At 33.2% G+C, this 16,275-nt stretch overlaps 1 protein-coding gene across 1 annotated transcript in view; it reads left to right on the top strand.

Moving 5' to 3' along the window:
• The window catches only part of Lrba (LPS responsive beige-like anchor protein), a 703,692-nt gene that overhangs the window by 412,648 nt on the left and 274,769 nt on the right, over positions 1 to 16,275 (top strand). The window contains 2 exon segments of the mRNA XM_047565822.1: positions 6,555 to 6,679; positions 14,859 to 15,005. Of these exon segments, the coding sequence (XP_047421778.1) occupies positions 6,555 to 6,679; positions 14,859 to 15,005 (272 nt within the window).

Genomic DNA, 16,275 nt, shown 5'->3' with positions numbered 1-16,275 from the left:
CAATGAATTGGTACCATGCAGAAATTGTTAACTACATGAAACATCATTTTACATAATTAAATAAAATCTATACTACTCCAGTGTCTCAAGGTCATACACAGTTTCCATGTCAGTCTTCAATAAAGGAAGGACTCTGCTTTAGAAAATGTCTCCTCTGCTGAACCACATAGTCGAAGCCTTTTTGTTTTTCTTTGTCCTTTCCATTGAGGCAGCACAGAGCGGAGATCACCTGCTCTTGACTTATGGTTGGTACATGGTACAAATAGGTTTTACTTAATATTTTTGCTATCTATCTGCATGAAAGCAGCATAGATTTCAGTTTGTGAGATAAAGCATTCTCTCACATTGTATGATACCCTATAGTACCTGAACATTATTTCATCAAGATTTATACAGAAAGTGAAACCCTTCCAGAACTTGAGCACCTTTATCTTCGAGCTGACAGTGCACAGAAAATGTTTACTGCTTTTAAGGGGTTACCATTTATTTAAGTTGTAGCTAATGTCTGCCATGAATTTTTAATCTACAAATATGGAAATAGAAGCCTGCCAGATACAGGAGTTAAAAAATACTGGTAATAAAAAAATTTAAGAACAAATATGACATGCCAGGTTTTTCTGGGATTTAGAACTCTGCTCTAGCTAGAAGAATTTATTACTGACTTCTGTTAAGGTCATCAAGATTTATCAGGTATTGTCACAGGAAAGTGGGTAAGATGGAAAATGGGAAATTTTTCTAATATGATTGCATTGTGACAGTTTTTCTTTTTAAAACTAGCAGTCTTTTGTTGACATAGATCTAGTTTACATTAAAATAACTCTAAACTCAGTGAGATGACAGACACATACTGGCTCACCTGACATTAGGTGCCAATTCATTGAGATTATAAAGTAATTAGGATGCTTAGCTAGCACTGATTTTAGTAATTAACATTCTGGAAACTACTCTACTTCAATAAAACAATATCCAGAAAATAATACCTTAATAATGCAATATCAGCTCAATGACTTAATGCAATATAAACTTAATGAAATCGATGGTAATGTTTCTCTTATGTACTTGAGTACATTCAAATGTTTATTGAATTTTGTCTGTTTTTTGACAACCAAATCTCTTCCTGATCTGACCATCTTTTCCTATAACTGTGCAACTGCTACTGATTGTTTCTGAAGGGCTTTGTTCTGTTCCCTATTCCTGTGCTTAGATTTAACTTTGGGAGAGAAAGAAAGGATCCTGACATTTTATGGGGAGGGGAAAAAGTAAGATGTTCTCAGAACACTTGGGCTGTGGCATATAATAATACAAAGTGAGCCATTTACAGAGTTTTTCTGTGAATGGTGCCCTCTGAGTTGTGCAGCTAATAGCTACATAATGATGCTTTTTTCTATCACACATACTTTTGTGAAATGTCATTTATTCTCAAACCTGTGTTCTTGAGATCAAGGATAACATCTTAATAATTGTAGCCCTAACAGCGGGCTTAAGGTAAACAGTCAATAATAATTATTAGAAAGTATTTTCGAATTCTGTTAGAATATTGATCCATGTGTCCTTACTCTAATAATTGTCTAATTGACTTGCCATTCTTTCTGAAAAAACAAAATAAAACAAACAAACCCAAAAAACTAAATTTTAAAATCTCTTATATAGTTTACATGTGAAAAATAAAAATCTGATTGCATATAGTTGTGCCAAACAACTATTAGAGAAAGAAGGTACATCTTACCTTAGTTTTTTATTCTTTAATACTTGTATCTTTTCCACTTGATTCTCATTTAGCTCATTCTTTTTTGTGGGGAGGGGATTCTGGGTGTGGAATCCAGACTGAGCTATATCCTCCACCCTTTTTATTTTATACTTTGAGACAGGGCCTTGATAAGTTGCTGAGGCTGATCTCAAATTTGTGATGCTCCTGCTTCAGCCTCCAGAGTTGCTGGGATTATATGTGTGTACTACCCTGCCCAGCCTGGCTCATTCTTTTTCATGTGTTTTACCTGACCAAATCACTAACTGTAGAGGGCCTATGAAAGGGAATAAATGACCTATCTGTTGATGCTAGAGTTATGTTTCTGTTGAAATTATGTTTCAATAATCTGATTCTGTTCTTGTAGAGCGAGAATATCTATTTTATATTGAATATTTATTATATATTGGAATGGCATTGTTTTTATTCATTTGCGTAGATGGTGGTGATGTATTAAAGATGTGTGTATACAGTCACATAAATGTGAAGATTTTTTAAAGAGTAGAAAGATAATTAGATGAGTTATAATTAGATGAAAACAGTCCATTAAATCTGCATTATAATTTTAACCTGAGGCTTTGAAATTAGATCACACATATATAATTTATACATTTATAATTATATATGTATATATATAATCATATATACATAATCATATATATACATACATATATATATATATATATATATACACACACACACACACACATACATACATATGTGAAAGAAAAGTCAAGAGTATTTAACTTCAGTGCCACCCACAACTTTTCAAAGACATGTGTAGGACTGGGGCTGTGGCTCAGTGATAGAATGCTTGCGTGGCATGTGTGAGGCACTGGGTTCAATCCTCAGCACCACATAAAAATAAATAAAGGTATTGTGTCCATCTACAACTGAAACAAAACAAAACAAAAGACACATGTGTCCCTGTTGTCAAAGATTTTTAGTACTTGGAGATTGTGTCCCAAGAAGGATATAAGTACAGCACCTTTGTAGAGAAGACCCTGCCTTTGAGGGAAACAGTTAATATGTGGGACCCTGACTGACATCCTCAGCTCAAATGCTTGTGGGAATGTCAGTTGAAATGGAGATAGGAGGTTTGTGCAAGTAGTGTCATGAAGTTTGTGTTATCCTTTTGGATAGGTATAGGTGATATGTGTATAGGTATGTAGTGACTAGATATGTGCTCCTAAGTGCTGGAATGAGTGATTTCTCTCATCCATACTTAAACGTTTGTTCAGCAATCTGTTTCTGAACACTTAGTCTTTTTAATTTTGCTGATCATTCCATGGTGACACTACAAAAACATTTAACCTATTTAAGTCATTCACAGCCTTATGTGGAGAGAATTGTCTCTATATTGTAAATTTACTAATTTTTTTTTTTATCCTCGTTTCTCTTGAAGGGGCTTCAGGGATGGGTGGTAGGGAACAATATTTCCTAAATGAAGTGAAATCTTAGAATGGATGATCAAAACTTGTAACAATTTGATGATCAATACCTACACATTCCCCTTTAGTTATTTAAATATATTTTTTAGTTATAGGTGGACACAATATCTTTATTTTATTTTTATGTGGTGCTGATGGTTGAACCTAGGGCCTCACGCATGCTAGGTGAGTGCTCTACCACTGAGCTACAACCCCAGCCCACACATTCCCCTTTATAATACTGCTCTGAAATGACAATGTGCACCTTCTTTTTATTTATAAAGCTTTATATTAACTGTGCATGTTGTTGGAGGGAACAGAAGTAGGAAGACAAAACCTTGGACTTTTAAGCCCATGTCTGTTGCTATATAAACGACTTTAAATGTGCTAGTAATTACTCTCATCTGAAAAGAATGAATGTTACTTTTTCTTCAAAGAACATATAATTTTACTCTCATCAGAAACTGGATGATAAATGCTATTTTCTCAAATGAGACTAATAGTTGCTTGATGAGAAGTAAGTTCCTTGAGGAGTTTGTATTCTATATCACCTGAAAAAGTGCTTTATATGGAGACATAGGAAAAAAAAAAGGAATTGAAATTGTTGGTCTCCTTATGTGATATTTTATAATCCTTTATAAGATGTGAAATATGTGATAATAACTTTGTCTTCAGATTATCTTTGTTATAATAGGATTGTGTTGTGAAGATGGTCTTTAAGAGATATCTTCAGAAGATTGTAAATACTGTCATGCTTAGGTTTAAAGTTCTTTATTTGGATTATATCTGAGTATTTTTAAAACTTTTGGTAGAACATTATATTTGAAGGCATAAAGATATGTAGTTAATATAAATGAAACATATCTTTTAAAACTTTTTATTATGTGATTAAATTCTCAGTTCCTAATAACTGGATGTTTTTGTCACTAGTTTGACCATTTTTTGTTAGTGTCAAATTTATTTATAAAAATAAATACTATAGTTATTTTTCTTTCTGATTTTGGTCATTATGGATATTATTTTTGAGCTACTTGATAATTTGTGAATGGTTCTATAATTTCTCTGACTTTTCTGTTTATGATAAAAAATTATTGTGCAAATGCTTTAGTAGCCATTGGATTTGACTTCACTATCGTACATTGTAGTAGAATCTATTGTTGCCTAATTTAGTAATAATTTTATCATCTCAGCTTAACATCTCTTATAATTTTAATTGTTATCAAGAAGAATGACAGCATTTAATTTGACTTAAAATGCAGAAGGATGGATGAATGACAAATTAATAATTTACCACCTTTGCATAATACTGAGCATAGAGTATTAGAAGGATTGATGGCATAAAAGGTTAACAAATTTTAGCAGCTTTCATTAGCTTTACATCGTCATATGTTTGTGGTGCTGACTGAAATAGGCTGTGTAGGAGATCTCAGTCTAGGGAACTAATTACTTGTGCCGATTGCCGCACTGATGAATAGACCCTCATTGTATCATTCCCCTGAAGACGAGCAGCAGCCTGTGATTCACGACTGCATCCTGGCTGATATTTGATAATAATTTTAACAGATAAATATAGGTAGGCAGAATGATGAAGTGCCTATCTAAGCTCCGTGACTATCAAAGCCATACACATAGCCATCTGTGCCCTGCCTTTCTGCTTCTCACCTAAGGAGAATTTTATTTCATTAACTGAGTTCAAACAACTGTTGTCTTTTGCTTGGGTGTATTATTCATAACTGTTTCCAATTTGCTCTTTAAATGACACTATGGTATTAGTTTTTATAACTAACAAAATAATGAAGAAAATAGAAGAGTAAAAGGGCTTTTTCATTTTTTCTTTCTGATGATCATAATTCTTAGATGTTTTTGTATTCTATTTGATTATATAACATCTCCTTCTCCTCATGCATGACCAATATCAACAAAGGAAATGTTTGATGTTCTTATTGTTTCTTCAGCATTCTCAGAAAAGACCACTGGATTCCTATTGTTTTAAAAATAGTTTCCTTAAATAATGGACTGTTTGTTGTCTATGCTTTTGTTACCTGAGATAATTGAGATAAAAGTACTGAAATAAAAAAATTTATTTATAAACCTATTTTGAATTTTTAAAAATAACATCTTAAAAACATCAAAATCAGGATGACTTTTACTTGGGTATTTTGGGATTGTCAATTGGTCAAGACTACCAATTTGTCAAAGCTGACAGGCACAATTTTATTAGCTCATGAAATACAAGTAAAATTTTATTTTGTATCAGCCATTCCTGCAGAAGTTTTGATTATTTATGAATATTTTTTTATTTTGCTAGCAAAACTTATAGGTTTTCGTGCTGTACATGTTTAGTGAATATATTTTCCAGAGATTTTTTCCTTATTGTAACTGAAAAAAACTTCATATTAGTATTTTCCTTATAAAATATTTTCCACACATTCTAGATCACAGTTAGTTAACAGGAGAGAAAGCTGACATTTATATGTTGCCATATAAAAGATCTATGTAATTTGGCAAATAAAGAAGTTGAATTTTAAAAATGAATTTCTGAAAGTATGCTTTCGATATAGCAATTATTGCACATCATATACCATGTAGTTTTTAATTAAATATAAAAACAGGCTACATAAAACAGAAATCCAATCTGATTTGCTTGAAAATAGATTGCTATTTCACTCTACAGGAATGGTTTATTTAAAAACAGTAAATGGAAAAGAAATGCATTTTCTTCTGTTGTTCTAAGCCTCAGGGGCTAAATGTAATGAATATTTTAAGAGATTATTTTAATTAAATTCCTGCACATCTAAACAGAGTAATATTTTATTATCACATACATAACCATGTAACTGAGATATTCATTAAAGTTAACACTTTCTGGACCAAGAATTCATGGTATGATTTACTGACCTTGTGCAAAAAGGCACAAATTAGGAAGAAAAATGAAGGGGGACAGACTTTGATTAATATAGGTAATGCTATACCATATTTATAATAGCCTTTTCCCTATTCTGGTTTATAAATGCAGCCACAGAGAAAGGTGCCCTGCTGAGGCTGAAATGAGGCTGAAATCAGAGCACATGCCACTAGAGTGTGGGGAAACTGATCACACTGTCAGCAATTCATTTCAAAATGATGTATTTAGTGCTCATTTCACCTTCCAAGAAAAGGAAAAGGAGTTCCTTAGACCAGAAGGTGATATTGTTATTTTCAAGGACATACCTAAGTTAAAGATTGCAAAAAGGGGAGTGTGAGATGGGGGGAGAATTAAGAGGAAGGAGAGAGAGAGGGAAAAAAAGGCAGAGCAAACAAGGAGAGCTTTATGCAGAAATTCAGTGCTACCACGCTGTTTGATAATTGCTAACATATGTGGCTTCTCTGTTTCATTGTAGTCGTCCTCGTGAGTTCTGGCGCCTTGACTACTGGGAAGATGACTTGCGGCGCCGGCGACGATTTGTGCGTAACCCTCTAGGATCGACACATCCTGAAGCGACACTAAAAACAGCCGTGGAACATGGTCAGTGTATAAACCACTCCTTGCCAATAGCAGCAGGTACAATACTTGGTAATGAAGAGCATAACTTCATTATTACAAGGCACTGTAAAATGGTCCAACACCACATTTCATAGTTATTCACCTCAGAAAGAGAAGTTAATTTTTTTTATAGTTAGTATAAGGTCCTGTGAAATTATGTTGTCAAGTGTATTTATTTATTATACATACAGAACTTCCACGAATCCTTTGTTTTCAAGTAAGAGGCTAAAATATTTGTCCTTTTGAGCAACACACCAGCTTTGAGTAAATTAATCCTGGAAGCCTGCCTTATTCACAGGTATTAGAAAGACAGCATTTATAAATCAGATCAGTTTCTAGGTTCTGGTATGTGTACATGGTTTTCCCCCAACCATGGTATTTTAGCATGAGATTATGAAGTGGAAAAAGATGGTAATAAATGTCCAAGCACCTAGATACTTTCTGAACCTTGATTTGTAGATGGTTGTGATTGATGACTCATGAAAAAAGAGAATAGGCATTATTTTCATATGTTCCTATTCTACATCATCTTGTTATCAGAGCTTAACAAAATGTTTCCCCCTTTTTGTTATAGTGCATATGACTATCATTCAGTTTAAGTAGAAGTCTGATAAGCAAATTGGAAAAACTGAAAAGGTTTTTTTTGATTTGACAATAATATACTTAATTGATCCTAGAATCATATGTATTAGTTTATGATTTTTGAAAGCCATTTAAAATGTATTAAAGGAAAAATGCCCCTTTCAACATTAAAATTATTTTGATTTTACAAAATATAAATTGATTATTTTTTAATAAGGTAAGAAATCGTTTTCCTCCCATTTTAGGGTATTAGTTTAACATGCAGCAACTTCTGATTAAATGGTAATACATAGTATACAAAATAAACATTAAATTATATTCAATTAAGGGTATTAAGAATTTTTAAATTTTTTATCATTTTTAACTGATACATGAAAATTATACATATTTATGTGGTACTGTGTGATGTTTCCATGCATGTAAAGATATTAGGAATTTAGATTAAAAATCTGTAGTCTTAGGTTTGGCCTCAGTCAGGCAGTTTAACCTCTTGCACTCAGCCTTAAAGAGCCATTTCTGGAAGAAAATGTCCACAATATGTCATCAGATATAACACCAAATGTGACACCAGTCCTTTACAATAAATGATCATACAGAGAATAGTCAATAACAAAGTGATCTAAAAGCAATAATAGTCTCAGGGCCCTACATCTTCAACTACATGAGGTGGAAGAGGGGAAATACTATGTAGAATTAATTAGGCCACTTTTGCTTTTAGGGTTCATATACTTTTTATGTGGTACTATAGATTTCAGTTACATATTTTTTGATTTGCTATTTTTGGAGTTTTTTTGGGGGGGAGTGTTAATGATACTTTAAAAAAAATGGCTTATTTGCAATTTTATCCTTTTCAGCCACACTGATATTACCAAGTACACTTAAAAATTGAAATTTACTTATGATTTTTCTGTCTTCTAAACTGTCATTTAACAGTTAATTGTGAGTTCTGAGGTCTATGACAATAAAATTATATTTATAAAATTTCCTTTTATGTCAGGAAAGGGAGGACATGTTTATAAAAATCACAAAACAATTCTTCATCCTGAGAGGATTATTAGTAACTGATTTTAAAATTGTGGTGTAGATTTAATGCAGAATTTAAAAAATACATTCTCATCAAAAATAGTACATTCAACCATATTGAGTTTTTAATAGCATTTAATGAATAAATTTTAATTTCATTGTTAAACTTTACATTTAAAATAAAAATATTGTATTAGCATTTTTACTCTAAGAATCTGCAATAATGTTGGCTAAAAAATGATACCTATTAACGATGCTTTTACTATTAAGACCTTTTTGAACTGTTTAAAAGTAGATTTTACTGTAATTACTTTAGATAGTAATTTAAAAGTTAGTACATTATTTATCTTTATTTTCTTGTGCATTTTAAAATTGATAGATGCAAAATTAAGCATTTTATATGATTTCAATCAATTTATTAATATTTTACACAAATTTTATGATGATTGATATTTCATACATTTCAGGAATTTAAAAGCAATAACTTAAATGTGAAATATTTATTTTTTAAAATATCTTTTTAATTGTCAATGGACATTTATTTATTTATTTATATGTGGTGCTGAGGATAGAACCCAGGGCCTCACACACACCAGGCAAGTGCTCTACCGCTGAGCCACGACCCCAGTCTGAAATATGTATTTTCAAAAAAATAACCAAATACGTAGGAGGTGCTTCAGTCCTCTTAAAATTAAGGAGGGAGGTCATACTTAATATTTTTCAAAAAATATATAAGCTATAACTATACTTTGTGTGTGTATATATGTAGAGATATATAGTATATATGTTACTTTAAATAATAGGGACATGGACAATTATGAAACTCAACACATAGATTTTACTGTGGTATTGTTTGATGTCAGCATAATTTATACTAATACATTCTGTAGGCAAAGAGCTTAATTTTAAAATATATTTTATTAAATAAAAACTTATAGTGACATTCAATTTAAATTTTGTTAACCATGAAATTCTATCTTTAAATACATTTTAAAACATGGAGTCTGTGAAAATAAACTTTAAAAATCATGTATGCAAAACAAAACAGTTGATGTGATTTAAAAAATGTAATTACATTTATATTTTAGCATGAATAAAGTGTATGGTTCACTGTTGAATTTAAAATAGAGATTTCTGTGGATGGTTTGTGAGTTCTGTGTTGCTTTATGACTTCTTACTTTTATTTATAATTTATTTAACCAAGGAGACAGGACATTTTACAAATGTAGAATCTTAGAACTTCTTGAACTATATTATCATTTTCAAAGGAAGACATCTAAATAGAAGTGTCATTGGAGATCAGTTATGTATTTAGTAGTAAGAGCCATCTTTTTTATAGATGGATTTGATTTGAAGGAAAGCCTCTGGTGTGAAGGTGGCAGAGTAAATACCTGAAGAGTGATGTTCTCTGTTTGGGCGATCAATACCAGCCCCATGACTCTACTTCTGGCTACCTTCTAGTTAAAAACAAATTTTTTAATTCTGACAATTTAATTGCCCTTCCCAAGTTCACATTAACTTGCTTGGGGAAAAGAGCTTTGGGTAATTTTTCAAACAGAGACCCTCCAAAGTGGTTATTTATAAAAGTCATGTTGTAATGGGAGATTCCTTTAACTTTGCAGAAACTGAGTCATATTTTAAAATTAAAATTAATACTTCTTCTTATGATTAAATAATCTTTATGAAAATTAGCAGCAGCAGAGATGGGTATTTGATTCTTGAGGGCATTTCCTTCCATTTTATAGTGTAAAATTTATTAGAAATCTGTCGTTATAATTCCTACTATACTCCTAATACATAGAGGCCAGTTTGGCATTTATTTATGATCAGAGCGTTTAGATCTGGAAGGAACCAAGGCAAAAGTCTAGTCTAATTTTATTCTTTCCAGATAAGGAAACTGATGTAACAAAGGACTGATGTAATTCTTGATAGGTAAAGGACTAAGGCCCAGTTTATCTGAGGACTAGTCAGATTTTCATATCAGTGTACAGTGATATCTTCTGAAATTCATTGTTAATTATAATGGGAATGTTATATTCAAATTAAAGCCACATAAAACTATTTTAAATGGTAGAAGGATCAGTTTTAATTCAAATACTGAAACATTTTAGCATTAGAATTCTATTGAATTCACGACATTTTTATTTTGTAGAGAATATGAATGCTAAGAGATATGTAGAGGAGAATTTAACATAGATTAAAATGTTCTTATAAATGTATGGAATGCTACAGATGACTCATTTGGTTTTCTAGGGATGATAGATGATGTAAAGATCCTAAATCAGGTCATTGTCTCTCTCTGTCTCTGTCTCTCTCTCTTTAATATATATATATATTTTTAGTTGTAGGTGGACACAATGCCTTTATTTTTTGTGGTGCTGAGAATTGAACCCAGCGTCTCACACTGAGCGCTCTACCACTGAGCCACAATCCCAGCCCAGAACATTGTCTCTTAACTGTAGTAATATCAGATAGTATCGCTGCCTTTATAGGATCCATGTATAGTAGGTTCTATATCCAGAACTTTTGGGGAGCCCATGATCATTAGGATATGCACTTGGCTTTTTATTTTTTAATTATCCTTTCTTGTTTCAGTAATTTTTCTATACTAAATTTTCTTGACCTGGAACCTTAAGGAAATGGCATAAACTATAGAGAGGATTTAATTAGATAGGATAGTCATTGTGGGCTCCTTATTATGTGTCCTTGTTCAGAATACAGTTATGGTATATGCTTCACATTACACTGAATGGGAACCCATATCTGTTTTATGTACATTTGAAGTTACTTTGTTATTCCAGTAGTAGTCTTTGTTTTTTAAAACAAAGTGACTGACTTCTACTGTGACTTGGACTGTTGATTCCTGTTTACTGGATGTCAAAAGAGCATTTTCTCTAAAGAATATGATCTTTACATTTTGAGAACCAGCCTCTCTCCCAGACTTCTCATTGCTGTTAGCCTTGAATCAAAAGTCATGTTTTTTTTTTTCTCCAAAGTATCTTTTTTTTTAAATTGTAAACAAATGGGATACATGATGTTTCTCTGTTTGTACATGGCGTAAAGGCATACCATTTGTGTAATCATAAATTTACATAGGGTAATGTTGTTTGATTCATTCTGTTATTTTTTTCCCTAAAAGTCATGTTTTAAAGATAGCATTTTTGATAAATTTCTTCACTTTTTTTGGTACTAATACAGTTTAATTATTAAGGTAAATAATAAACCAGAATAAAAGACAACATAAGATAAAGATAGTATGTTAATAATTATATGAAAAAATGTAAACAGTGATCTTGTTCAGTAATAACTTTATTAGCAGAAATTATCTGAATTGAACTTTAAAACTAAATCAAAAGTATGCTCTGACATCATCCAGTTAAAATTTTAGACAAGTATAGAATATACTCAAAGAAGATATCAAAATAGTTTCTTGGTTATAATAGTTGAGTATAAGGCAAATGTAAGTTAAAAATATACTTTTCCCCAGAACACATAAACATAATTACCTTTTATTTTGTGCTTGGGAAAGTTTTGTTGTAATTTGGGGGGGGGGGGAGTTCTTAGCAGAAAGCTATTAGACCACTGAGAATTGAGCACCGCGCATGTGGTGTGTATTAGAGTACTGTTGGTAATTTTACTGCTGCTAACTTAAAATCCTCAAGGGGGAGTTAATTACAGGAAAACCATTCTAAATATCAGTAAGCTGCATATTTTCTATGACAAGAGGTTTTTCAGTTGAGGTTGAACAATTCCAGAATCTGAGCTTGTAAAAATATGTAAATAAATAAATTAAAGTGGGTGTTTGTATGCCTACAGTATACTTACAGCACTCAAACATTTTTTTCATGACACTATTTAATTCAAAAGTTACTTTGTTTTAATATGAGTCAGCATGATGAGAACATATTTAAAAATTTAAATCCCAGTTGGAAGGAATAACACATTATATTTTTAGTGGTCATTTAAGTGAATGTGAATTTATTTATTGAGTTATTTTAAGTGATTGCATATTGCTACTGCGGATTCTCAATTTTTATAAATGTTTGCAAAAGTTTTTTGTTTCCTTTTTTTTCAAGTAAGTTGGTATCTACTTCAGGATCTCTATGGTAGTGATCACAAGAAAGTAGTAGGCAGGGTGTTGAATTTAGTTGTTTGTGATGTGTTTGACACGTGTTCTCAAATTTGGGTTTGGAAATGATTTTTTAGAATTCTCATTCATTTTGATTCCGTTGTAACTTCTAAATTGCACTGAGAAAAATAAGAATTAGTTAACAATAGTAAATTACATGTACTTTTATATTTGCACTGTGGTTTTTGTTTTCTTTTCCTTCCTTACATCTAAGTGCTAGTATGGCATAGTGGTTAGGAGCCAAGATTCTGGCACCACAAGGCTTGTTTTTTATATCCTGATTCCTACTGTCATGAGTCCTTTTACCTTAGGTAAACTATGTAACCTCTCTGAGTCTGTTTTCTTATTTGAAAATAAGGAATTAACAGAAAGTTAGTGAGAATTAAATGAGTTAAAGTGTTTTGAACATTCCTTGGCACATGTGCTATGTAATATTAACCTTGTTGTTAGTATTTCTGCTTTGAAGAAGGAAGTTATAAATCAAGGAAATGAAGAGAAAATAGTATACTGATTCTGTGCTAAGATGTAACTAGCAAATGATAAAATATAACGTAAGAAAGATGATGCTTTCTTTCGTATGTCCCAGTGACTAGTTTATTTTACTAAAGTTGATTATAAATTGGAAAGAGTTTTATTTGGGCTAAGGAACTGTTATTTTCCTAAATATTAGTGATTAATTGATATATTTCTCTGTAGGTTTAAAAAATATTTTAATTAGTTATATTAACTTTTCAAATATTTATTGAGACCTTCATATTTGTGCAACTTACCGTGCTATATGTGGGTATGAAAGAAAACACGATTTTTGTTTACCTATTGAGTGTATTCAAAAGTAAATACAGAAAGCTGCTTCCCACGACTTCCTTATTTAATAGAAAACCCCTCTGTTCTTTTTAGTGCTATAAGTATTATATGAAAATGGTATACATGGTAAATTCACACACACAAACCAAAAAAAAAAAAAAAAAACCTTTTACCTTTAATATTACATATAGGCATAGCTATTACATGCAAAGAATCTTTGAACTGCCAAGTTTAACCAGATAACACATGTGCAGCTTACTTAAATATTTAGACGGTCTTATACAGATAAATATTAGCCATATTACTGCACACCGATTGCTGTATCCTTTGGCTTTAAGCTTGGGCAGAAGCTAGAGTGGAGCAGAAAGCCTGGCCTTCCAATTTCCATATCAATGGCTGCAGTCGGTTGAGTCAGGTGCTGTAACTCTGGGGTTTTCCCTTGCTGGAAACCAGAGTGCCCATGGAATAGTGAAGATTCTAAACTTTCCCATGTGTGTGGCACCATTAAAGAATAAAAATAAGGTTAGGGAAAGATAAATATGAGCATTTACAAATCATAAACCATATCTGGTTTTCCATTTTTCTTAAAAAGAAACCTGCTCAAAGCAATGAAGTGGCCGTGGAGAGGGACATGGGGTTTTGTAGTCAATGTTTCAGAGTTCCGCCCTGTTCTTCCAGTCCCACCTCAGCTTCTGTTTCTGGTTCCAGTTTTGACTGGTAATTCTTATGCGCCTAGCGCCTAGATCGGTGTTTCCTCCCCTGCTTCTTCTAGCAGTCACTGCCTGTCCCAGTGCCAGAGTCTGGTGCTGCTGCTCTCCGCAGGCTGCTCCAGTCAGGCCGCAAGAGGCCCTTTGCCCAGATGCCTCTCCTCCCGCTCCTTCTGTTATGTTTGCCCCCGGGGTGCCTTAGCCCTTTAGTTTAAACATGCGGAGGAGGGAATATTGAGCCTCCACTGGGTTTGTGCATGGCCTTGCTCTCGGATATTTGTATAAGGGCTGAAGGGGCGGGGAGTAGATGTGTGAAAATGTGAGTGAGGGCAATGTGAAGGAGGGAGGAGGGAATAAAAGAGAGAATGCAGCTGGGTGTCTTTATTAGTGTCTGATATGGCTTTAGGGTCTGGGCTTGATTTCTCATTGGCTGCAAATCTCTCCTAGTTCTAACCCTTCTTATTTGTGGATTCCCCTCCACAGCCATTTCAAAATCTTTGTCAATATAGTATCACTCGGAGGAATTAATCAGTCTTTCTTATTTATAATGTTAAATATATTTGTTTTCCAAACTAACTTCTGATTTTTCCTAACGAATTAAAAAAAAAAAAAAAAAGTGGTTGCTTTGGAAGCCTCTCTGGCCCTAAATATAAGTAAATAAAAGTCTGGGTGAGCTGTGCAGGGGTCAGATTTAATGGGATTAGGGTGCTTGTTCAGGGTAACATTACACTAGCCTGGGGAATCCTGTTTGTCAGAAGGAGTGCATGTGCCATCGCAGTTACTTTCCCCACTGCGGGTGACTCTGTGTATAAAAGCTGGGCCATCCCTGACCACCTGCCCTTACCTCAGTGCCTACCCCTCTGCCTGAGTGCTCCTCCCGATGCTGATGGACAGCTTTGTTTCCTTTTCATTTCAGCTGCAGATGAAGATATCCTTGCTAAAGGAAAACAGTCCATCAAGAGTCAGGCTTTAGGAAATCAGAACTCAGAAAACGAGGTCCTTCTGGAAGGCGACGACGATACTCTATCATCCGTGGATGAGAAAGATTTAGAGAATCTTGCCGGTAATTCAGTGGTTGTGCAGATATTTCAGCTGGGGTCTGGGACAATGAGCATCTAATTACTTACTTTTTCAGCTGTGACCACTAGGACTACCAAGCTTACACCCACAATTACATTAATTAGAGATTGTTTTTGTTCTTCCCAGCACCGCCCCCCACCTCATCTTCTACAATTTCTCCTTTATTTTTCTGTTCTACTTAGTGTCCTTACCCTCCTCATCTTTTTCTTTTATGTATAATTTTCACTGAAAAAGAAAAAAGTTTAAAAGCAGCTACAGCAAAATTGCTTTGCCCATCCTGTGGGAGATACCAAATCTCTATAAAATGAAGGCTATAAGTGAAACTCTGCCGATTGGTTTATAAATAAAGCTTGGAGGCAGATGAGCTATTTACTTTGATATACAAGTCTTAGTGAACATACTCCATATACATTTAACTCACTCAAAAAATCAATTCCAAGAATGCCATGGCTATTCATGGGATTCACATATTTTGCTTGATGTAGAAATTTTGATTTGCACTCTGCAGATTCTCAGTTTTACTTCCCTTATGGGAAAAATTCTCTTGTTTAGCCTGAAATTTTAGTCATTCATTAAATGGCTTATTTCCTTTAACGCCTGTGGCTCTGTTCCTCAAGGAGGAAAGTCTGCAAGAGTCCACCATTTCTGTGGGTGTATTATGTATTAATGGAAGAATTCTGTATTCTTCCATTTTCATGATTTTAAGATAACTGTCATTGGCAAGCTTTTATTTGGTTATATATCTACAACCTGTGCTATGATGCAGCTTGATAATGAAAAACAAAAATAGAAATCGATTATCTTCTCTGATGATCATACGCCTTTCTGTAAAGTGAAATGAAATTAATTTGAGCATATTGTTAAGTGATTTGGAGTGGGAATGGGGAAGTGGATACTGCTATTCTCTAATCTTTTCCTTCACATTCACTTACCCATTTCCTCCTTTCTTTTGCCTCTATTCTTGCTACTAGTAATACATTCATACAGTAATAGAGGTGAAAGGGGAGTTTAATTATATAATCTTGACAATGGCAATAGGATTAAGAAGTAATCCACGCTAATAAAGTGGTGTGGGTTAGAAATGAAGTGGAAATTGTCAGGGGTCTTCTATAGGACCTAGGCTGCCCTAGCTCCTGCAGCTGTCTGCTTACCCTATAATTGAATGTCTAAGAGTGATTGAAAAAATGTTATTTCTTCTCAGGATTACATGCTAATGTACAGAGGGCAAAAGGAGACAGCAAAAGAACACATAG

Source organism: Sciurus carolinensis, chromosome 10 (assembly GCF_902686445.1).
Source record: "Sciurus carolinensis chromosome 10, mSciCar1.2, whole genome shotgun sequence".
Lineage (NCBI taxonomy): Eukaryota > Metazoa > Chordata > Mammalia > Rodentia > Sciuridae > Sciurus > Sciurus carolinensis.
Note: the sequence above shows the minus strand (reverse complement) of the source record. Positions and strands in the feature narration are given on the sequence as shown.